Source organism: Lissotriton helveticus, chromosome 9, assembly GCF_964261635.1.
Source record: "Lissotriton helveticus chromosome 9, aLisHel1.1, whole genome shotgun sequence".
In the NCBI taxonomy this organism is placed as follows: Eukaryota; Metazoa; Chordata; class Amphibia; order Caudata; family Salamandridae; genus Lissotriton; species Lissotriton helveticus.
Window position 1 is genome coordinate 176,107,801 of NC_136070.1, and position 23,943 is coordinate 176,131,743.

General features: G+C 45.6%; 1 protein-coding gene across 2 annotated transcripts in view; it reads left to right on the plus strand.

Annotated features, from left to right (window-relative positions):
* The window catches only part of KLHDC1 (kelch domain containing 1), a 1,359,852-nt gene that overhangs the window by 1,250,623 nt on the left and 85,286 nt on the right, over positions 1–23,943 (plus strand). For both annotated transcript variants that reach the window (XM_078659709.1, XM_078659708.1), the window contains one exon: positions 11,242–11,294. In XM_078659709.1, the coding sequence (XP_078515835.1) occupies positions 11,242–11,263 (22 nt within the window). In that variant the 3' untranslated portion in view covers positions 11,264–11,294. The remainder of the gene's footprint in view (positions 1–11,241; positions 11,295–23,943) is intronic.

Here is a 23,943-nt window from a genome sequence, read left to right on the forward strand (position 1 = left end):
TGATCATGCCGATTCTAACTAATCCATTTTTAATTTCCTTCATAGGACCTATATAACCCCCAAAACGCTACATAGAATAAACCCCCTCAGATCCAACAACTGTCTACGGTGTGGGGCGCAAGGAGCAGACTTTATACACTTGGCGTGGTGGTGCCGGAAGTACGTAGCTACTGGACACAGGTAGTGATGGAGGTGCACAGGATTGCACGCATCAGTGAAACCCCACTGTCCTGCTTACTGGGCCAAATTATAAGGCCGAAGAAGAGAAAGATGGCCTATAGATATACACAGTTCGCCCTGGTTCGCGCACAACAAAGGTTGGCCATCACTTGGATGGGACAACGTTCCCCCACTATATTTTGTTGGCGTCAAGATGTTTTGGAATGGGCGTTAGCTGAAGAGGTGCACATGAAAATAAACATGCGGGATGATAAGCTGACTTATGACTTGAGTGTTTGGAGAGAACTTAGCAGTGCTGTTATTTTATCTGTAATGAATTCAGACACGTCGGAAACGCAAACTACGGACACTAGTGCGTATGAGAGCGAGGGTGACTGATCGAGATTGGGTTAAATGGAGCGCTTTCCTGTCGACAACAAGAGATGTTAATTCATGTAAGAAAATGACGCTCTTTGAAGCTCCACCTGATAAACGCTGTTCCATCACTGTACAATGTAGCCAATTGTTTTGTGAAAATGGAAAAATTAAGTTTGTAAAAAGAAAAGTGTGTCCTGCAGTAAATACTTTTTGTTGTCATTATTCATAAAGCATTGATGAATTGTATAATTAAGTTGAGTGCCTCAGAAAACTTCCAAGCGGTATCCGATTGACTGAGTCCCACGGGCCAACTATTGCATTACAGTTAGGCTGTCCTGTTTTAGGTTTAAACCTATAATAACTGATAAAACCACATTGAAAGAGAAATAGCCCTCACCCGTGTAAACATATAAGCACTGAAAAACACTTGCACAACCACAAACTAAATACCATTCAAAGAAAGGAAAAGGAGACTGAAAGAGTCATTTGTATTTCTTCCTGAAGGGGCCAGTACAGTGTAACTTTGTGATACACTGTAGCAGCAAGAAAGACTGGGCTAACATTATTCTGCTTGAGTTTTGTTGTTTAGGGATGTCACTAAAATGTTGTTTCTTCCATTTGCAATTTTCAGTTTTGTGGTCTTTGGTCTAAAGATGTTTTAGGTCTTGTGTAATATATTTTATAAACTGAAGAGAATCAGGAAAAAACAAAATTGTATATATATATATTTTTTGTTTGTTTATTCTTTATTTTATATTATTATTTTTTTTTTTTTATTTGCATTTTATTATTGTCCAACAGTACAATCATATCATCTTCGGTCTTCACTCCCATCCCTACCACCCTCCACCCCCCTGCATCTCAGCACAAATTCCATCCTGTTCAAACAACCCAAGTTTTGTCCGTTGTAGGTCTATGAGAGTTTGATTTCCTAGACCTCTTCTATCTCCACTGTTGATGTCCTTGTTCCCTCATATCCCTTTTCCCCTTGTGTTCCATCCTATAGCCCCCCATCTAGCCCATGATATCTTCTCCATTTGCCCCATACTCTGCGAAATTTCTTGAGGCAGCCTCTCGCCTTATATGTGACCCTTTCAGCCGCCATGTAGATATCCACCCCTCTCCTCCACTCCTCCAGCCTTGGCGGTGCTTCTGCTCCCCAGTACTTGGCTACGTCTCTCTTTGCTATCACCAGGGCAACAAAATCATATTTGATATATTTTTTTTACAACAGATTTTATTCATTTTAGAAGGTACAGAGTGGGCAGAGCCCTGCAAAGACAGTACATATATTATATACAACATATACTACCTAGTTGTAACATTAAAACACAGCTTAGCCTGCAGAACACCAGGCCGAATGTGTAGCAAACTACAACGAACCCCCCCAAAGAATCGTAATTGCATATTAATAAAAACATGTCTGTACATAGTTTCATCAGACTCCAAAAGTGGATAGCGACCCATATTTGATATTTTGGCTATGTTTTATTCTTTCACTGATAGGCAAAATGGGTGGTTTCATAAGAATGTTTCCCAATATATACCATCACATTTACACACAGAGAATAGGTAAAACCCCTAGATACATCAGCCCCTTTTTCTAGCTAGTCAGTATTCATAGTAGGTGAATTGCCAAGTACACCAGGCTTTAAACATTCAAGGAAAGTGTAGTGACAGATATATGTGAAAAGAGTTTATTCAACATGTCTCTGGGATAGTGGTGAAAGCATGACACCAGGCTTTTGGAAATCATCGAACATAGTGTCACCTAGAATACTGCTGCAAAAAGTTCTTACCAAGTTCAACAAAGATTGGAGTGATATTGTTTGTATTTGGAGTGATTTAGCTACGTATATGAAAAAGTTGTGTGATGACCTGTCAAAATCGATACCTGAGCTGAAGTCCTTCCCTGTAAGAGATCCTTGCCACTTGGTAGATGGAATGCTGAAAGCATCTTTACAATCTTCAGAGTTACTGAAGAATGCTATTGACTTTTTAGTCCTTTCTGGTGCACTGTTTGGTTATGCATGGGAACCAAAATGCAAATAGTTCTCATTTTGTGCTTTGTGTGGCATCAAGGAAAGCTTCATCCCAACTGTGTCATTTAGCTGGAGGTTCTCAATTCTAGAGGCCGTGAATGCTGTATTATCCATGTGGCAACCGTTTACAGACTTTTTGCTGAGTGATGATGCCAAAGGCCGATTTCGCGGGCACTTTTGTAACAATGCCGCAATTTTTACAAAAGTGCCTGCGAAATCACTTCTGTGAGGTGGAGGCAGCATCTGATCTTCTGCACGGTTCATTATAGTGAACCAGAAAGTATGAAGTGTGGATACAGTATAAGTACAGGTGTCAAGGGCTGCACCTGCCAGTGAAGGAGGCCTAGTCAGCTGGCTGATCAGGTTCAGAGCGGCAATATACAGGTATGGCCCCCTGGGCAGATCAGGTTCTGAGCTTCAAGGTGCATTAGAAGCTGCACATCACGACTACAGTGGACAATAGATATGGACACAGTAGGATGAAACTGTTTTTGGGGCAGTTCTCATGTAGGATCCACAGAAAAAGACCAGTGGACCGCCTCAAGATGCTGGTCACTCATGGATTCACTCACTGAAGTTATCCACTAACTGTGGTGCAAAACACTGGGAACACAACGGGCTTCTCCTCCTTGAGGGCTCCCCACCTGCAAGGCCAGGCACCCTTGTTCCCTCTCACAGCATGTAGGGATTCTTATAGGCACTAAGCAGACCTTTAGTTCTTCCTGCAGTAAGTGCAGGCTTTGGGTGGCATCCTAACCTCTGGGATGCAGGTCGTCAAGAAGACACCAACACTGGTTACACAGCACCTCTTAAGGGACTTAGAGGAGCACTCCATACTTGGTCAAAAACAACATGGGACTGGAACATAGTGGGTTGCTTCTGAATCAATGTGAGGCAGTTTTCTTTCTAGTGTGTTTCTCAGGCAAAATTGCAGTCTTTGTGTAGGGGACGTTTTATTCCCTGGAAAAAGCATGGTTTATAATGCATCTTGGGATCCTCCGTCAAACAGCACCAAGGCAGAGCCAGGGGCTTGATGCAGGTGCAGGAGCGAACTATGCCTGCAATAACTGTAAAACACTGAGGAAGTGCGCTCTCCTTTGTCCACGCGTAACAAACCCAGCTCAATCCCTGGTCTGATTGATGCTGCAAAACGGCTGACAGCGTCAATTGTAAAGCACGACTACTCACCCGTTAGGGTCTCAAGTTGCTCATTGGGTGGGGTAGATCTGTGGTTCAGTTGAAGAGCAAGGCCTTGAGATCCTTCCTGAATTGAGGCAGAGACGGTGATTGGCTGGGATGTAGAGTCAGGGAGTTCCAAGTTCTCGCAGCAAGGTAGCAGAAGGATCTTCCTCCAAATGTGGTCTTGTGGACCCGTGGGGTGGGTCCAGGGCCAGTTGGGCAGAACGGAAATATCTGGTGGGTGTGTAGAAGGGGAGGCGGTGGTTAAGGAGCCTTCACCTGTGAACTGCTTCCTCTGTTCCATATCCCAGGTTGCCTATTCAAAGTGGAATACTCTGCTAAAATAGTTTCCATTGATTTAAGGCTGGAAATTAATGATTATGAGTAAAATAAAGGGCCACAAAAATGCTGCTAAATTTCCATATTTGTGCCGCTAAATTTCCATATTTGTGCCGCTAAATTTGCTAAACCATGCCGCTATATACTGGGGGATCTGTACAGTGCACCAGGATATCCAGTTATACCCACAGTTACAGAGAACAGAAAAAAGAAGACATACTAGTCCCCATAGAGTGCGTAGCAAGCAAGCAAAGCGAGGGTTTGGGGGGTTCTCCCCCAAGACATTTTTGAAAAAATTGGCGAAAGTGGAACATTTCAGAACATGTTTTTAATGAAATAATCAAATGAAATACTTTCAAAGCATAGGAAATGATGACCTTGAAGTTCACCAGGATACCAAGTCATACCCACAAACATTCTTACAGAGAACAAACAAAAAATCATATCAAGCATGAAACATGAATTTAAATATTCTGACAGCAGGTGATAATGTACACCATTGTAAGCTATTAAATATATATTTTTTTTATTGAGCATTCATGGATGGCAGGGCACATAGGTAGGCAGTTAACAATGTAGTTCCTAATTATACTAATGAATTTGTTGATATTTGTAGGAAAAAGTTCTGTACTAGTCCCATCAACTTGAATTAAGTGATAAAGAGAACGCCCTTTGCTTTCCTGGCCCGAAGCGTCATGCAGAAACACCTTACAGTTACACGTCTCTCAGCTTGCTCAATACGACTCGAATGTCAAAACAAAGCTTCCTAACTAACCTCATTAAAAAAGTGACGGCCGAGGTGATATGATCGTCACATGAAAAACAGAGCAGCACAACTGCTACTAGTGGTGAGGGAGCTACTCCAAGCTCCAGCCATATGCATGGCTCTGGCTCAGCTTGAGGTCCTCCTGGAAGCTTGAGCCCAAAACGAGCCTAGTTTGCTTTCATGTTGTTTCTGCCTTCCATGTTCGCTGTATCATCCCTGCACAAAGAGTTAAAAGGAAAGCATTAATATTTGAGGTAAAACACTCATTTAGTGGCTGGTTTGAACAAAGTGAAACCAGAAAACATGGGATTAATTTTAGCTTCCTCACTTTACCAAATTGTGTGGTCTTTGTCCAATATTGCCTTTCTCCGATCTGTTCCGCATATAAAAGGACCTTCAAATACACAAGTTCAGGATACCAGCAGTGCAAAAAATAATTGTGAAAAATAGACAACCATGCTGTAAGAACAAGAATAAGAACGTGGTCGGCATATAGGCTGCACATAACTGACTTGCCTTTTAGTTTCTAAATGGCATTGTCGCCTGGGTAGGCCAGGAACGGTCCTAAGTAAATGCTCTATAAATATCACTTTTAATATGTACCCTTTCAGTGCAGTAATATAATGTATTGTCAAAGCTCAGCACATTAAAGAAATACACTTTTTAGAACTCTGAAGAGACTTTCGGCCAGATTCATGAACCAAAAATCGGCTCGCAAAGGGCCAGATTCTGAGAAGTCTGACTTCGTGGTAAATAGCGAAAAAATAGATTAAAGCACTTTAATGCATTTTTTTCTTTTGCATGTTACACACACACATGTCCTTTGGACATGTGTGTGCGCAACACCTGTGTACATTTTCATTTCAGGGGTGCTACAGGGTGTCCTTTGGTCCTGGCACCCTTGAAATCGCATCCTTATTTGCGATTAGCAAATTGCTAATCGCAAATAAGGAATGTGTAGGAATCGCAATTTATTTAGCAATTCCTACATGAATCCCGTTTTGCAAGTCCTTAATAGCGATTCCTTATGAATCGCTATTAAAGACTCGCAAAACGGCCCTTTCATGAATCTAGCTATTTGTCATATTTCTTGTGATGTTTATTGCATGAATTTCATGGGAATATTTCAAGTGCTCGTATATGGGCTATCTGAAAGAAACACATTAGTGATAGATTCCTTACCTTAGAATATCCCCAGGCGTCAGACTGGATCCGGAAAGCTTTCGTCATCAGTACCCCTGCACGTTGATAGGCATCGTCATACGGCTCCGAGTGCGTAGTTGGCGTCGTATTCACCGAAATGACGTCACTGGAGCAACTTAGACGCGCTCACGCGTGTTGACGTCAGTACTTTCTTTTTCCGCACCAGCACCCGCAGATCCGAAGAGAGTGGTACCCCGTCACTTGTTGGCTAATTATTTTTTTGTTATAATTTGTAAGTACACTGTACCCCTGGTGCATAGGGATGCCCGGTTTCAAGCTTTGCGAGGCTTGTCTGCGCACGATGTCACTGACGGACCCGCACCGTGAGTGTCTCTTCTGCCTGGGGTGTGACCCCGACACCGAGTCGTGCTCTCACTGCTGGGCCATAACCCTGAAAACTTTGCGCGAGCGGTCCCGAAAGTGGCTGGAGGCCTGGGAGTCGGCCCCATGTGTTCCTGGGCCCGGTCCTCGCACTCGGAGTCAGGTAAGGTGAAGCACAAAAAGTCAAAGAAGCGTTGCCGCTCTTCGTTCTCCCCTCGCGGGACGCGGCTGAGAGGGCAGGTGGCACCGCCCCTGCGGCTCCTACGGAGCCTGAGCAGTTACCGTTGGTTTACCCTCCTTTCCCAGGTCCATCGGCGACTCCGGACAAATTGCAAGAGTTTGTGTCTGCAATGGCACGTATCTTCAGCCCGTACAGCCCCGTCGTCACACCTTCGGGCCCCGCGAGTCCCACTGTTCCAGGTTCCTCGACGTCGCCGGCCCCGACGCCCAGAGGCCTCCATGGCTCCGGCTGAGGCTCCCCGGTCTTGCGGGTGGACCCCGTACGGACCCCACCGACATTGCCGATGACGCTGGCAGCAGCGGCGACCGACGCCAGCGTCGACTTCTTTTCCGACGTTGGCACGGTGCTGGAGGAGTGTCTCCCGATGCCGACGCCGATGGGGGATTTTTACCCTTTCTTTCACCCACATCCTCGTTCACTTGTGGAGGAAGGTGAAGACTGGGAGGGTTTGAAGACCCTCTCGCTGCACAGTGCGAGTCTGTCCCCGGCTGGGATGAGGATGCAAAGGCCGGTGGCCCGGATTACACTCCAGCACCTGCGCTTGGTTCATCATCTCCTTCTGCTACTATGGAGGGGAGTGGTACCTTTTTAACGATGCTGCGTAGGGCGGCCGAGGCTCTTAATCTCGAGCTCCCTACAGTGTCTGTCAGGACCAACCTACTGACAGAAGTGCTTCGACCAGCTTCTTCTTCTAAAGAACCGCTGTTGCCGTTTAATGATGCACTCACTGATGTGTTTCTGGGCACCTGGCCCAGGCCCAACACAGGGGCTCCTGTGGACAAGGGTGTGGGCCAATGCAATCGCCCGTTCCCGGGCGACCCTGCCTTCCTCACCCAGCACCCTACACCGGAGAGTTTGGTGGTTCAAACCTCGTTGTCCCCGAGCACATTCCCTTCTGCTCCGCCAGACAAGGAATCCAAGAAACTGGAGAAGTTTGGGAAGAAGATTTATTCTTCTGCAAGTTCCGTACTGCAATCTTTGAACACTGCCTGTCTCTTGGGCCACTATTCCCATTCTGTATGGGATGCGGTTGCGCAGGTGCTGCCTCAGTGTCCAGAGGGGCCTGGACAGTTCTCTCCCACGCTATTACGGAGGGGAGAGACGCGGCTAAGTTCACGATAAGTTGTGGTTTTGATACCGCTGATTCGCTGGGTAGATCGATTTCCTCAACGGTGGTGCTACGCCGTCATGCCTGGTTGAGGACGACTGGTTTTTCAGCGGATGTCCAAAATACTTTGATGGGCATGCCCTTCGATTGCACTCGCCTTTTCGGTGATAAGGCAGATTCCACATTGGAGCGTTTCAAGGACTCTTGAGCCATGGCCAAGTCCTTGGGCTTTTCGGCCGGACGTACTCCTTCCGCGTCTACCTTTTGTTACTTTCATAGCTCCGGTAGGGGCATCCGTCACGTTCGTTTCAGAACAGGCCTGCGCAGTAACAGTCCCAGCGCAGCCGCAGACGTGGGACTCGCATAAGCGGGTCACAGGGCCAGTGTGCGGGTCAGTCCCCCGCTGCCAGTGCCTCCACACCTTCCTAGTCCGGTGTTTCAGACCCACCAGATGCCAGTGGGTGGCAGGATTCGTCATCACCTCCCCCACTGGCGCACCATTACATCAGACAGGTGGGTTCTGGAAATTTTTCAAAGGGGCTACTCCCTCCCCTTTGAGTTTACCCCACCCCAACCATGCCACCACAGTTCCACCGCATGTCGGGGGATCATTTGGCACTTCTCCAGCAGGAGAGGTTTTGCAATCTGGGCAGGCTTCCTGTGGGCTATTACTGGCATTTTATAAAGCCCTGATTGACACCTTAATGGGAACTTAGTCTTCGCCATGTTCCTGCCCACCGGTGAACAGGCAGGTACACAGGCACATCAGGCTGGCTCCAGGCACTCTGATTTCTAGAAGCGGCATCTTACACAGCCAGGAAGTTTAGTGGGTCAGGCTTCCACAAGAAGAGTGAACCCAATTTATTCCCTACAACTCCCCGGCCTCCAGACAGTTAGCGCCAGCTGTTTGCTAGAGAAACATATCCGTGCTTTATGGTACACGTTAAGTGAGATCTTACCAGCAGTCCTTGAGGAGTTTTGGGCCATCCAAAATGTCCAGAATACTGCTAAATACATTATCCGACTAGCGTGGTGGTTCAGCATCACACTTGGGTGAGATCCTCCGGCTTCTCTGGTGACATGCAGGCCTCTCTGATGGAAACGCTATTCGATAAATCTTCAGTTTATGAGAAGTATGTTTACACGCTGAAATGCTTGAAAGAGTGCCAGGCGCATTCATTCGGCTTTTCTACACCTTAACCCCACAGGCTGCATCCTCTTTTAGCATCGCAGTGCGTTATAATGCCTTACTAACACTATGAGCCAGGACACATGAAATGTGAACTAGGCATCGTCTTCAATAGTGCTACCTGTGCATTGATGACAGGTTGACTATTTTAGATTCCCACTGTATATACAGTCTATTTGTATCCTTTTAACGATTTTAACATGTATTTTAACGAATAGTATTAATTTATTTTCTTAATCTGTGTTAAGGATAATACTATGTCGCAAAATCCTGGTATGTTTAACATCAATTGAAATATGCACTAACTGTCTGTATGGCCTGATATGGGATTCTTTACCCCCTGATATTTTACTGTTTGTGTCTTTTATGATTATTTTATCGAAATAAAGACTTTTTGAATTTGACAGGTTGAGTAGGAAAGTAATCTTCCTCACTCACACTACATGTGTACCATTTACACAGAGCAATACATTGAGTATGTTTCCATATAGGAATCTAATGCCATACACAGTTAAAATAAACAGAGGTTCACTACAATCAAAATCCTCTTCATTACACTTATGTGGGCCATGTAAGGCTACCACTGGAGAAGGACCTACACTCCAAAGGTACTCCTCTGATACTCTTCTGAAAGCCTAATTTCAATGTCATGATAAAGCCACATTCATTGCAAAAACTGCAGTCAATAGTTCACAATACAAAATCAAGTTTTTTTGTTGTGTAATTTAGCGCTCCTTCATCTGTTGAAACCAACTTTAGTTGAGTTGTAGCGTGTTTAAGCTGGTTGATAATGATTGGGCCATAACAGAAACAGTGCACTAAACACCTTTTCATTGCTTAATGAAATTCAAATACTGCATTGGCCTTGTTGAGATAGCCCCCTTTTTCAACCAGTGGAATAGGATAATGCAATACTGCTAAGACTTTGCTATCTATAGATGGAATTTGTGCTGCAAGTAGGTACTTCTTTCTAGTAGATGTAAGGATCTGTAAAAGTGGTTCCATGCATGTGGGATGGAAGAAGCTGAATGTATGACTCTGTAGTGACAATTCACCTTCCAAGTTTACACCTCGATTCGACTTATGTGTTAGTAGATAGTAAAAGAAGAGCTGGCATGTTGCCTGCTGAGAATGGATGTACATTTGCATTACACTACATCTATATATAAATAAAAATAAAAATGTAACTGTTCGTTTGTTTAAAATCTCAAATCTCCAAAAGTTCTTCACCGATTGCTTTGAAATTTTGACACAACGTTGCATTCGAATACGCGCGTGTTTTTATAGACACAGCGTTGGATTCGAATATGCGCGTGTCGAATACGCAAGTGTTTTTAATCGAAAGCACAAACAGACACATAAAAATGTCAATGTGCGTTTGATAAAAATCTTAAATCTCCGAAGGTTCTTCACCGATTGATTTGAAATTTTGACACAACATTGAATTCGAATAAGCGTGTGTTTATATATACACAACGTTGGATTCGAATATGCGCGTATTTGACACGCGTTTTTAATCTAAAGGACGAACCGACCCTATCGATTGGGTTGCTGCGCAACAACTACAATAGACGCAGAGAGACAATAGTCTACATATGTTAGGATGAACAGTTGATGTCAGGATGGCAGACCGGGAAGTGGGTGGAGGGAGGGGTTAGGAGTTGGTTCACTTTGCAACATTAGCGCGTGTTTATATATACACAACCTTGGTTTCGAATACGTGTGTGTCCAGTACGCACGTGTCCGAACAGACCCTATCGATTTGGTTGCTGCGCAACAAATACAAGGGACGCATATAGACAATAGTCTACATATATTAGGATGGACAGTTGGTGTCAGGATGGCAGACCGGCAAGTGGGTGGAGGGAGGGGGGAGGAGTTGGTTCACTTTGCAACCCGAACAGACCCTATTGATTTGGTTGCTGTGCAACAATTACAAGGGACACATATAGACAATAGTCTACATGTATTAGGATAGACAAAAACATATTGTATACCCACAAGCATTGTGAAATTAAACATACTAGAAATGTGCGCTTACTCTTTTCTTACTCTTCCATTTAACCAGACTGAGCCACAGTACAGCTAGTAGGTAGATAAAGATGCACATCTAGCCTCATCACGCATAGTTTTTTCACAGCTCATAGGACCATTTAGTCAAATCCTATTTTGGACAGGTGGTGAATGGGGAGGGGGAGCAAAAGGACTAAGAGCACAGATGTTTCTGGATAGGTAATTTATTCCCTAAAATGTGAACACTATCAATCTTTGTTGGAATTAATCAATTGTTTATTTTTATTTTTATTTTTGGATTAGGGTCACTGTAATGATTTGCTGATTTTCCAGATTCAACCCTACTCCCTTCTAAGGTAAGTCTGTACTGTGTATGGCTATAAAACTAAGGGTGTTACATTTGACACTTGATTTGTAAAGTTAAATGTCTCTGAAATCAACCCCTCCCCGTTTCCCAGCGTCCTTGGGTTTAGATATATTAATTAGAGTTATTATGGCTGGCTGACAGTGCCGCAATGATCTACACAGCTGAGAAAAACAATTGTGTACATTCATTATAATCATTAACAGTGTTTTGTCCTGTAAATCTTTCTTCAAATCATACAGTGATCCTACAATATGAGCCAGCAAGGTATAATTATTTCAAGTCACTATAACTCGTGTCCTAAGGTAACTGTAACTTGCGGCGCATCCCCATGCACAGTTTTCTCATCAATAATTTAATTGCAAAGTTGGAGTGATATTATCAACGATGTCATAGAAGATGTAGTGAGTGATGTAATATGTGGAATAATTAGCAGTACATGGCAAGGTCCGAGTTATAGCTACCTCAGGGCTCAAATTATAGTTACTTGAAATAACTATAACTGGTGAATGTCTGTGTTTTTTTTGTTTAAAACGTTTTTTACTGAACATTGCACTTAACTGTAACATTACTTTAACTTTTGTTTTTTTCAGTGAATTTCTAGGGATAATTTTTAATGCAAAGTAATATTTTGTTACTGTGCGTAAAGCCAATCCCTCGCCGTGCAAGGCCAAAGGCCATGCGCAGTAGGGGCCTTATTGGAAGGCCTGACCTGTGGCCAACTTCCCCGCAAGCAGCCAACCCGTGCTGCGCTCAGCAAGGGATATTGGCCACAGGAACTTTCCTGAGGCCAACCCATCCAGAGCCAGCCAAACATGGCCCTGTGGTCAACCTCATAGGCAGTCAATCAGTGCAGCATACAACCTTTGGCATACGCGGCATTGTGTTGGCCTGGGGGACCTCATACCCTTGGTTCAAAACATGTATTAATGCGAGGGGGCTATGCAAACCCCCACCCCGAGCCTTATAAGACCACTGGGACCACATTCCCCGAGGCCTGTTATTTAAAAGGGGAGGGGGCCCTCGGGGTCACTCTCCCCAGGCCATTTATGGTCCTGGAGATCCCATTCCCTAGGGCCTGCCTTGAATATAGATGGGTGCAGGGCACACACCAACCTCCATGTTGGGAGCCCCAGGGAACCTACGGCCCCAACTGGCTTCCTGCATAGTGCAGGAGCCGACATTGCCCCGCCCGGAAGGAGTAGCTATTTTCCACTTGCTTTCTCTAGTACGAGAACAATATGTGTTCTGTTTCCCAGCCGAAACAGAACAGAAGTCCGCTTACTACCTGCAGTAGCATGTTTAAATCTCCCGCCGGGTGATAGCAGATTTTTCTACCCTACCCGCACTCCTGCAGGCAGGGAAGACATGTTTGCTCCTGCCTGGCAGGAAATTTAAAAATCCTTCCATCAGTTGTTATGTTATGTTATGTTATGTTTATATCTCTTCTATAGCGCACGGCTACCCGTAGGGGTGTCCCGGCGCTTTTGCAAAGAGAAACTGAGGACGAAAACACGACACAGCTACTCGCGGAGGCCGAAAGAGATCATACAGAAAAAAGCCAAGTCTTCAATTCCTTTCTAAAGGAAAGTAGACTATTGGCCTTCCGTAAGGAAACCGGAAGCTCATTCCAGCACCGTGAGGCCAGGTATCGGAAGTACCGACCTCCGATCCGGGCGCGTCTGATAGGTGGAACAACAGCCTGTGCCAGCAAGGCCGACCGTAGAGTCCTCCTAGGCGCATAAAAGGGGCATGTGCATTGCGCATAAGGCAGTTTATGGCAATGCTCCTAGATACATCAAAGATAAGCTGAGACACTACCTCCCCAAAAGAACACTACGCTCATCTGAGGAGTCTTTTCTAGTTTGTCCTCGCTACCGCACGACCACCTATGGTGGCCGTGCTCTTTCTACTACTCTACCGGCAGCTTGGAATAAACTACCGCTCTGCTTGAGGAAAGAACCAAACTTACTGCCTTTTAGGCGCAAGTTAAAAACGATTCTGTTCCGAGAAGCTTGGGGCTTGGTATGATTTGGGTGATCTTCTCCTCTGTACTGATTCGGCTGTTTACACCATAAGCGCTTAGAGACCTATCGGTGATAATTGCGCTATACAAGTTGAATAAATAAAAGTTGAATAAATAAATAAAAGGCCATGCGCTTCCCAATATATTTCGGGCCGATGGAATGAAGGGCCTTAAAAGCGAGGGTTAAAACCTTGAAGGTAATTCTTTTTGAAATGGGCAGCCAGTGCAGGCTCTTAAGCAGTTCAGAGGCTTTTGCCCGGCGCGGAAGCCCAAAAATGGCTCTTGCCGCAGAGTTCTGCACAATCTGCTGCCGGGCCAGTAAGTATTTAGGCAGCCCCAGATAAAGGGCATTCGCATAATCCAATCGCGATCCTATTAGAGCCTGAACAGTAATTTTTTTGTGTTGCATTTCAGGTCGTGCCGCCGAAACCAGTCAAAAAACGCACCCAGGCAATCTTTGATCCGGCCGCCGTCAAAAGCCTCTTCCTTCTTACACGTAAAAAGGAGCTGGGTGTCATCAGCGTAGGATATGATCTGGGCACCGAAGGACTCCGCTACCACCGCAAGAGGGGCCAAATAGATATTAAAAAGGGTGGGGCTCAGGATAGACCCCTGAGGAACCCCCACCTCTAGCGGCGGCATTTCAGCGGAGAACGAGGGTGCCCAGATCACTTGTCGGCGGCCGGTCAGGAAGGATTTAAACCAGTTCCACAGCGTCCCACAAAAGCCGATCTCCCAGAGTCTTACAAGGAGACCATTGTGAGGGACGGTGTCGAAAGCCGCCGACAAATCCAGCATAACCAGAATAGCCTTACCCCCGAGATCAAGTGTCTCCCTGATGGCATCGGTTATCTCAAGAAGGGCTGTCTCCGTGCTAAAATTAGCACGGAAGCACGACTGAGAATCATGTAAGATGTTATTGCTCTCGATAAAGTTTGAAATAGAGAGCTGCACATGTTTCTCGATCACCTTTGCCAGGGCAGGGAGAAGGGAGATCGGCCTATAGTTAGCGTGCACAAGGGGGTCCAAGGTAGGCTTTTTGAGCAGAGGCAAGATCAACGCATGTTTCCAAGCCAAAGGTACCTCTCCCGTAGTCAGGGAGAGGTTGAGCAGCGGATTGAGTTGACATATGTTTTCCTGCCCACTGTTGTGCGGACAGGGAAACTACTGTGTCCTGGAGGTGGGCTCCACATGAGACAGTAACAGGGCTATCCACAGGAGTGAGATGGCCCAAGGGAAATAAAGCTCCCTGGGCCAATAAAAATGCTCTATTTTTAAACTGGTTCTCCCGCTAGAGTCTCTCAAGCCTTTCATGGACTCAACCGTCCAGCTATACAATTATTTTTGTACCTTCATTCTTCAAAAAGTACTGGATGATTTACACCAAATCACAAACAAAACAATCTATGGACCTAGATCTAGCTTTTTTTCCAAAATTAGGTGTAATTTTGTTCAGTAGTTTTTGCAGTAGCCTTGTCTAAAGAAGTCCATGGAAAATGCATGGGGATTTTGCATTTTGGGTCACCACCATTTTTTCTTGAGCCTCGCTGGGCGCATCGCCCCAAAATTTTCCATGCACAAACTAGTTAGTTGACTACCACTGGGATATATATATATATATATATATATATATATATATATATATATATATATACATATATATATATATATGTATATATATATATGTGTGTGTAAAAAAGAAGGAGAGAACTCTGGGTAGTTCTCAAGTTTAGGTGGAAAGCAGCCCCTGTAAGAGCACTCTCAACACCAGCGACACTCTAGATCTGCTCACCTCAAATGTCTATTTTTCTATCAAAGTTTTTAAGCATAGGATTAGCACAGTGCTATCCACGCCGAGATAGAAAATGACAAAGTCTTTTGCAATTTATACAGCAATGTCTTTAAGCATAGGACTAGTACAGTGCTGTCCTTGCCGAGCTGTAATTAGAACTCTCTTTCTGGCTATTTGAAAATCATGAAGCTCCAGGCCCATACAGGGCCCAATTATGTCATGCACATTTGAGGCGTTAAATTAAATGGAGTTTGGCTCTATATAGGTCCTGTACTAATGGATTTAATAGCATGAGCAATCTAGCTCATAGCCCATTCAGGGCACAATCATATTAGGCGTGTATACTTGGACAGTAAATATTGTCGAGGTTGGTTGAATATGAAATATGTGATTTAATGATTTATGCATTATGAGTAATGTATTCTCTTCCATACTCGACTTTAACGAAATGTATTGTTTAATTACACGCTCAATAATGCATTATTTTCTTTTAAAAGTTAAACACTTGTATAGCTTGCACGATCTGCACATTATAAGATGGCCACCATGAACTTTATGTACAGTCACCTTTTCTATTTCTACTGCATTTTGTAGTCACGTTATGTCACATGCACCAAGAATTTCTATTTAAGTTTATTGCGAACTTTATTGAACTGACATTGAAAAAGGCGTTTACGCCGTAACGCGTCTGTCAGCATGAGAGGGGGGGGGACCTTAAAAAATAAAATCGGGCCAAAGAATATTAGTGAGTGCGCCTGTTTGTTCGGTACGACTTGCCGCTGTGTTGGAATATGTATAAATATATGTATATATATTTCTCCAGTATTAGGGGTGTCTTTCATAGATTCACATGCTTGAATATTCCCCGTCGTCGAAGTGGGAGTCCCACGGTACATAAAATAGCAGTAACATATGCATGTATACATGAAAAAAAAAATCATAAATGAAACTATACATACATATAATATAATAAGAAGTCAATTCTAAAAGTACCATAGAACATAACAGGGCCATTGAAAAGCCCAAGGGAGAACTCACTTTAGTAGCATATCAGTGTCATTATGTGTTGGTCCACATTCCAGCCAATCAGGCTGTAGCCTCCTCTAGAACCTTCTCCTCAGAAGCCCAAGTCCTCAGATTTTCTACCGCACGTCGTGTGAAGGGAGTCTCCCTGAGCTCTGCTCAGTTTTCTTCAAACTCAAGCTGTTTTTCTCAAGAAAATGTCTTCTAATAAGAAATCTTTATTTAAAGCCTGCCCTTCTTGTGGTAAACTGCGCCTTTTCCATGAGGATCCACACAGTAAATGCATTTACTGTCTCTCCCCAGACCACGAAGTGAAAAACTAAGTACTGTCGCACTTTTCCACCCAAGACTCTGAGGGATAGAGAGGCCCGTCTCCTTCTGTGGCTACAGAGGTTGAAGACTTCAGAGTCTGCACTTTCTGAGGTGGGCAGTTTATCATCTGGCTTTTCAAAATCCACTCAGAGGCGTGGGTCTAAGACTGAGGTTCCATCTCCTTTTCTGAAGAAAAGTAGACTGTTGGAATCCTCCAGGTTTGTCTCCCCACAGGATTCGCTTCAGGGCACGTCTATGGGACCTGGCTCTCTGACGTCTGCACCCAAAGCCTCAATTTCCACATTAAAAACTGGAATTGGCTCTCGACGCGTCCGTCGACGACTTCAGCGACGACGAACGACATCTTCTGTGTCAACCAGCGCGACGTCGACGACAATCACCTCGTCGACGATGGCCCAGGAGGTGAGACCCATCGCGTCTATTGGGAAGATCTCGTCGACGAGTGCCAAAGCCAAACCGTCGACGAAGAAGTCATCGTCGACGCTCCCCTCGTCGACGCAAACCTCGCCGACGACGATCAAATCGTCGTCCAAAAGCAACTCGTCGACGGGCCCTTTATCGTCGACGGTGCTTCCGTCGACGACCATCATATCTTCGTCGACGACTCCGTCGACGTCTACATCATCGTCGATGAGTAAGGCTCCAATCTCCTCGACGGAAAAGATATCTTCGTCGATGAAGAAAAAACCTTCGATTTCAGCGCCGATTTCATCAGTGACGACGACACAGACGCCTCAGGTTGTTTCTAAGACTGCCGCATTGACGCCAACGGGCTTGTTGTCGTCTCATCAACCTTTAGCCACAGCTACCACTTTTACAGTGGTGACTGCTTCTTCTTTACGAACAGTTCCTCTCATTCAACTGAGTCCAGTGAGAAGTGGGACTCATCTTCCAGAACAATTGTTTCAGTCTGGGGAGGAAGAATCCGGAAATGATTCAGAGGTGGAGCAAATCAGGTATCTAGTCCATCTGATTTGAACATTAAATGTCAGGAGTATAGTGATGAGGGTGATGAAGTGCATAACGTCGAAGATGGGAACAATTTATTTCCAGTTGAGGACTCTGAACCACTTACTTCGGAGCCGGTTACCCAAATACCTTTGTCTTTGGTCACGAACTTGCAGCTCATGCTCGATGACTATAACCGTAGATTCCCACCATCTACGCCTGCCTCTCCAGTGCTTCCACCTCCTCCTCCACAACCTCAACCACTACTTCCTCAAGCACCTGCACCTGTTGCACCTGCGTCACCAGGGGGTGCTCGTCCAGACACTGACAACGAGGATCCTGACCCTCACAACACGGGTGACAACGACAATGACTGCGATATGGATGAGTGGGATGATTACAGGGCTCACACACCCTCCACTCCGCCCACCTCACCACTAGCATCGCCTCCAGTGGACATTGCAAATTTCCATAATTTGATGGTCCGTGCTGCGAAGCGTTTTAATCTCACAATCGAGAGACAACAATATGACAGTGAATGTTTCTTATACGATTTTAAGGAAGTATCACGAAGACAAACCCACACAATACCAATCATTGACCATATTTGGCAGGAGGGCCTTAAATTAATGGAACATCCGAATTTTGTACCTGCAGTTTTGCCCAGATTGGACAAGAAGTACAAGGCTCCTCCGTCTTCCCCTGCCTGTTTGATTTCACAACCAAAGGCCGATTCTGTTATAACTCAAGCAGCACAGAAAAGATCCCGCAATCCTGCTACACCACTCACGTCTCCTCCTGATCAGGAAGGCCGCAAATTGGACTCTATAGGTAAAAAATGTACGACCATGACGGCTACCACTGTGAGAGCGGCTAATACCTTAGCTATTTTGGGCCGTTAAGACCGCCAGATGTGGTCCGAGATTGCCGCACTGCTTCCTCAAATACCCGATGCCGTCCGTGCAGAAGCGCAGGCCATTATTCAGGAGGGAGAGATCATTTCATCTGAAATTATTGATTGCGCGCTCGACATCTCCTCCACGGGTTTCCGTCAATTGGCTGGGGCTGCAGTCTTGAGGCGTCAAGGCTGGTTGAAGTCTACCACCTTCCGTCCAGAGGTACAAGCAAAGGTCCTTGACTTGCCGTACGACGGAGACTCTTTGTTTGGCAAACACGTAGATGATGCCCTGGAGTCGATAAAGAAGGACACCGACACGGCAAAGTCCTTAGCTACCCTCCAGTACAAGAAACGGCCCTTTCGGGGGGCGCGAGGTAGAGACGGAGGTTCCTCTACTTTTCGAGGATCAGGTCAATATCGTTCTTACAACACCTACAACGATAACCGACAGAGGGGTTCCTACCAATCCCAAAATCGTCAGTCCACCACGAGACCATACCAACGGAAAACAACTTATAGAGGTGGCTCAAACAATAAAAAACAGTGACAGTATCAGTTCCTTTCTCCTGCACCTGTGAATCTTGGAGGTCGCATCTCAAAATACTTTTGCAAATGGTCCGAAATCACCACTGACCAATGGGTTTTAGACGTTATCTCCAAAGGACATACCCTGGAGTTCACAAAATTTCCTCCCACCCGTCCACCTTCGGGGCCACCCTCACCCCACCTCAAAGAACTTTTGGCCCAGGTGAAATTGATGATCAAAAAAGGAGCCATCGAGGTCGTGCCGCAAGGTCAACGCGGCAAGGGGTTTTATTCCCGATTTTTCTTAGTCAGGAAAAAGTTGGGGGAATGGCGTCCAATTTTAGATTTACGGGCCCTGAACAAATTTATCATTTCGAAAACTTTTCAGATGTTAACTCTGCTTCAAATTCTGAATTATCTCAATCCAGGGGAATTCTTTTCAACGATCGACCTCCAAGACGCATATTTCCATGTGCCAATTCACCCCAGACACAGGAAGTATCTACGCTTCACAGTCGGACTGCTACACTTCCAATTCAAAGTCTTACCATTCGGCCTTCGATCAGCACCGAGGGTCTTTACCAAGATCTTAGCCCCGGTAGCTGCCTTCCTGCATCTCCAAGGTGTCCAATTTTACCCATACCTGGACGACTGCCTCATCAAGGCCAAAACTTTTCACCTAACGGAGCAGCACACTCAAGTCTGTGTCTCCCTCTTCCAAACCTTGGGGCTTTCAATCAATTGCCAGAAGTCACACTTTCATCCGTCGCAAAGGCGAGATTTTCTCGGAGCCTCGCTAGATTCTCGGCAGGGGAAAGTGTTCGTTTCCCAGGAAAGACAGGACCGCATGGTAAAGATGGTGCAGTTCCTACAATCAAAACTGTACGTTTCTGTCCGAATGTTCAAATCATTCCTTGGCATGGCTTCCTCGTGCATCCAACGTATCCCCAATTGCAGATTGCACATGAGGGCTCTACAGGAGGAATTAGACAAGCAGTGGAAACAGGTGTCAGGGTCATTCGAGGACAAGGTCCTTCTAACACCTCGCATCCAGAAAGCGCTGGAGTGGTGGGCTCACCCTCCAAACATATCTGCGGGTCGTTCATTCCAAGACGAACCTCCAACTCTGATGCTTACAACAGACGCGTCTCTTGAGGGATGGGGAGCGCATCTCGACGGCATGTCTGTGAAAGGAAAGTGGACAACGACCCAACGTACTTGGCACATCAATCGCCTGGAACTTTTGGCGATTTTCTTAGCCCTAAAGTCCTTCCAGAGGTTAGTGCAGGGACACACTTTGCTGGTGAGGACGGACAACACCACCAGCATGCACTACCTCAACAAGCAGGGAGGTACGAGGTCTCTCCTACTTTCACAACTGGCGCAGGAAATATGGGATTTGGCAATTCAACGTCAAATTCATCTCACAGCCATTCATGTGCCGGGGGTGGCCAATGTTCTGGCGGACTCACTCAGCCGGGTGTCGTCGGACAATCACGAGTGGGAACTCAACCAACCAACCGTCAAGTTCATCTTCCGGCGTTGGGGCCAGCCGCAGATGGATCTTTTCACGACTGCTGCCAACAGGAAATGCCAACGCTTTGCAAGTCGGCATCCCCACAGAGAGTTGAGCGGAAATGCATTTTCGATCAATTGGTCGAACGACTTCATCTATGCTTTCCCTCCACTTCCTCTGATCCCTCGCCTGTTACACAGGATGAGGTTCCAACCTTGCCACATCATCCTGATTGCACCCAAATGGCCGAGGCGTCCATGGTTCACGGACCTGCTCCTCTTCTCGCAGTCCGACCCGTTACCGCTTCATCCTCTACCTCACCTCCTCACAATGAAGCAGGGACAAATCTGTCACCCGGATCCAGCATACCTCCAACTCCATGCCTGGAACCTGAGTACAATGAATTTGCACGTTTAGATATCGATGAGGACTGCAGGGAGGTGTTAGCGCGTGCTCGCGCTCCATCCACCATAAAAACCTACCAATTAAAATGGAAGCGTTTCTCTGTCTGGTGCCGCACTAAAGATTTGGACCCCATGACTGCAAAACCTGAACAGATTGTACCTTTCTTTTTATCCCTGGCGAGATCAGGACTGTCACACTCAACTCTTAAAGTGTTCCTGGCGGCGATTTCCCGCTTCCGCCATGATGGTTCCACATCTCTATGTTCCTCGAGAATCATTAAGCAATTTTACAAGGGCCTTTTTAGGATGTTTCCACCTATCCGTCGCCCTCCACCTGCTTGGCGCTTAAATTTGGTTTTGTCTCAACTACTTCTACCTCCATTTGAGCCTATCCACTCTGCAAGTCTAAAATTTCTCACATGGAAAGTTGCTCTCTTGCTCGCCTTGACATCCTCGAGACGTGTCAGTGACATCCAGGCGTTTACCATACAGCCTCCTTTCCTCAAATTCTCCAATGAGGCTGTGACATTGTGAACTAATCCTAAGTTCATCCCGAAGGTTCCCAGTGACTTTCATCTCAACGAACCTGTAATCCTGAAGACTTTCTTTCCTGCTCCGCAAACTACAGCTGAGCGTTCATTGCATTCATTAGATGTGAAACGATGTCTCAAATTCTACATTCAACGAACTGCAACTATCAGAAAGTCAGATCGATTGTTTGTGACGTATGGCCCAATTTGCAAAGGACAACCTGTTACCAAACAGACCATAACCAGGTGGATATCCTCTACCATATCCTTTTGCCACCAACGGGCTGGGAAGCCCCTTCCTGCTCCAGTTCATGCTCATTCAACTAGAGCGGTGTCTACTTCGGCTGCCCTTTTTGCGGTGGTACTCCTAAGACAGATCTGCAGGGCTGCAACTTGGTCGAGCAGCCATACTTTTACTAAACATTACTGCCTGCAATCAACTTACGCCGCGGATGCGGCAGTAGGTCAAGCGGTGCTGCGGAATCTTTTCCAGTAAAGGTGAGCCTCTGTTGCTACCCGCCTCCAGTCATAAAGGTTTTTTTCTAATAATATTTTGGTATTTATTGCATATTGTCTGCTGTATTACCTTACTTGCTTGGTATGTCACATTTATGACTTCTGTGATGATTTACTGCTTTCTACTCTTATTCAAGCATGTGAATCTATGAAAGACACCCCTAATACTGGAGAAGAACAAAAGTTACTTACCTGTAAACTGTGGTTCTCCAGTATTGGTGTCTTTCATAGATTCACATGCGACCCTCCCATCCTCCCCTCAGAGGCTCTCTTCTCCTCAGGCACTTTTACTTACTTGTGCTACGAAAATCTGAGGACTTGGGCTTCTGAGGAGAAGGTTCTAGAGGAGGCTACAGCCTGATTGGCTGGAATGTGGACCAACACATAATGACACTGATATGCTACTAAAGTGAGTTCTCCCTTGGGCTTTTCAATGGCCCTATTATGTTCTATGGTACTTTTAGAATTTACTTCTTATTATATTATATGTATGTATATTTTCATTTATGATATTTTTTTTCATGTATACATGCATATGTTACTGCTATTTTATGTACCGTGGGACTCCCACTTCGACGACGGGGAATATTCAAGCATGTGAATCTATGAAAGACACCAATACTGGAGAACCACAGTTTACAGGTAACTTTTGTTCATATATATGCATGTATATATATATATATATATATATAAATATATATATATTCCAAAACTCCGCTGCTGCTTGGCGCTTCAAGTATCGAAGAAAGGAGCACGGACCACAATTTTGGTGAATTCAATCAATTTATTTACCCCAAGGTAAATCTGCCATAATGCGTTTCGGCTCCGGAGAGCCTTGATCATATATATTACCCAGTGGCAATCCCCATTGAGTAGTTAAAGTGAAGTTGTCTGGTCCATGGTAACCGTGTTTTTTGTGTTGCGAATAGTAGGTAGTTATAGTTAAAACCTACTTTCCATCGGAAATCCACAACATTCTATTTGGAATAACTTTGGCGCTGGTGGACGAATCTTCGCGAGATTCTCCAAGAAAATGGCCTGCTCCTTCCCTGAAAGTTTGGGGGTGATTCGTCAAGAGGGGGCCGAGAAAAAAGGGGGTCCCAAAACGTGTTTTCTTCATGCACTTTTCCATAGGACCTTTAGCCAGGGCTACAGCCCGAACGGCTGAACCGAATTACACCAAATTTGGCAAAAAGGTAAAGTTTGGTTCGCAGATTGTGCTTTTTATTAAATGGTGTAATTCCGTTCAGTAGTTCCTGAGAAAATCAAATGTAAAATCATAGTAATATCTAGAGACGAAGTACCGTACGGTAAGTGTACCAAAAACCGTACAATTACGAGCACGAGCTGCATGCTGATTGGCTGTCAGCTGTCTGTCAACACTCCAAACCAGGAAGTGTTGGCAGCCATCTTGTGCCTCGGTAGAACCGAGTCACAAGAAAGCAGTGAAAGAATTGTAAAAAACACGCAAAAGGGGCAGGGTAGAAACATCCTGACCGCCTAGGCCTGGTCAGGGGGTCCCGCATGGATCGTTAGGCCCAACATTTATTTTTTTTAAATCGCGGGGTACGCGTATGGTACGTGAACAAAAAAAAAACTCTGCTTTATTGTTAATTAGCCCCCGGGGGGCCAAATATAGGGGGCAATTTTTTTTCAGAATGGGGGGCCCAGAGGGTTCCCCCTGTCCCGGGGATCGCCTTCCCCCGGGGCTTTAACTATATGTATGCGGGGGGCTCATGGCCCCCCCGGGGACCGCCACTCCCTGGGGCCTCTTTTTAGTTAAAAAAAACTGTGTGGACGGGGTTTCAAGCCCCCCCACACGCCCCGGGGACCGCCACCTCCCCGGGGCTCGAATATAGAAAATAGGGGGGACGGGCTTTTGAATGTTGGGAGGGTCCTTCCTGGAGCCTTTGATGGCCCTGGGTACCACCAGCTTTCAGGGCCGGCTTCTTCGGTGTCCCGGGGTGCCTACAGTGCCAACTTCTGCAGTGCCCGGGGTGACGAAAAGCAGTGCCGGCTCCCGAAGGACGCGGGGAGCCAGCTGGGACCGTGGGGGCTTTAGGGCTCATAAAAAACAGTTATTTTCAGAACTAACTTTACTGGTCAAAAAAAGAGCTATATCTCTATGAT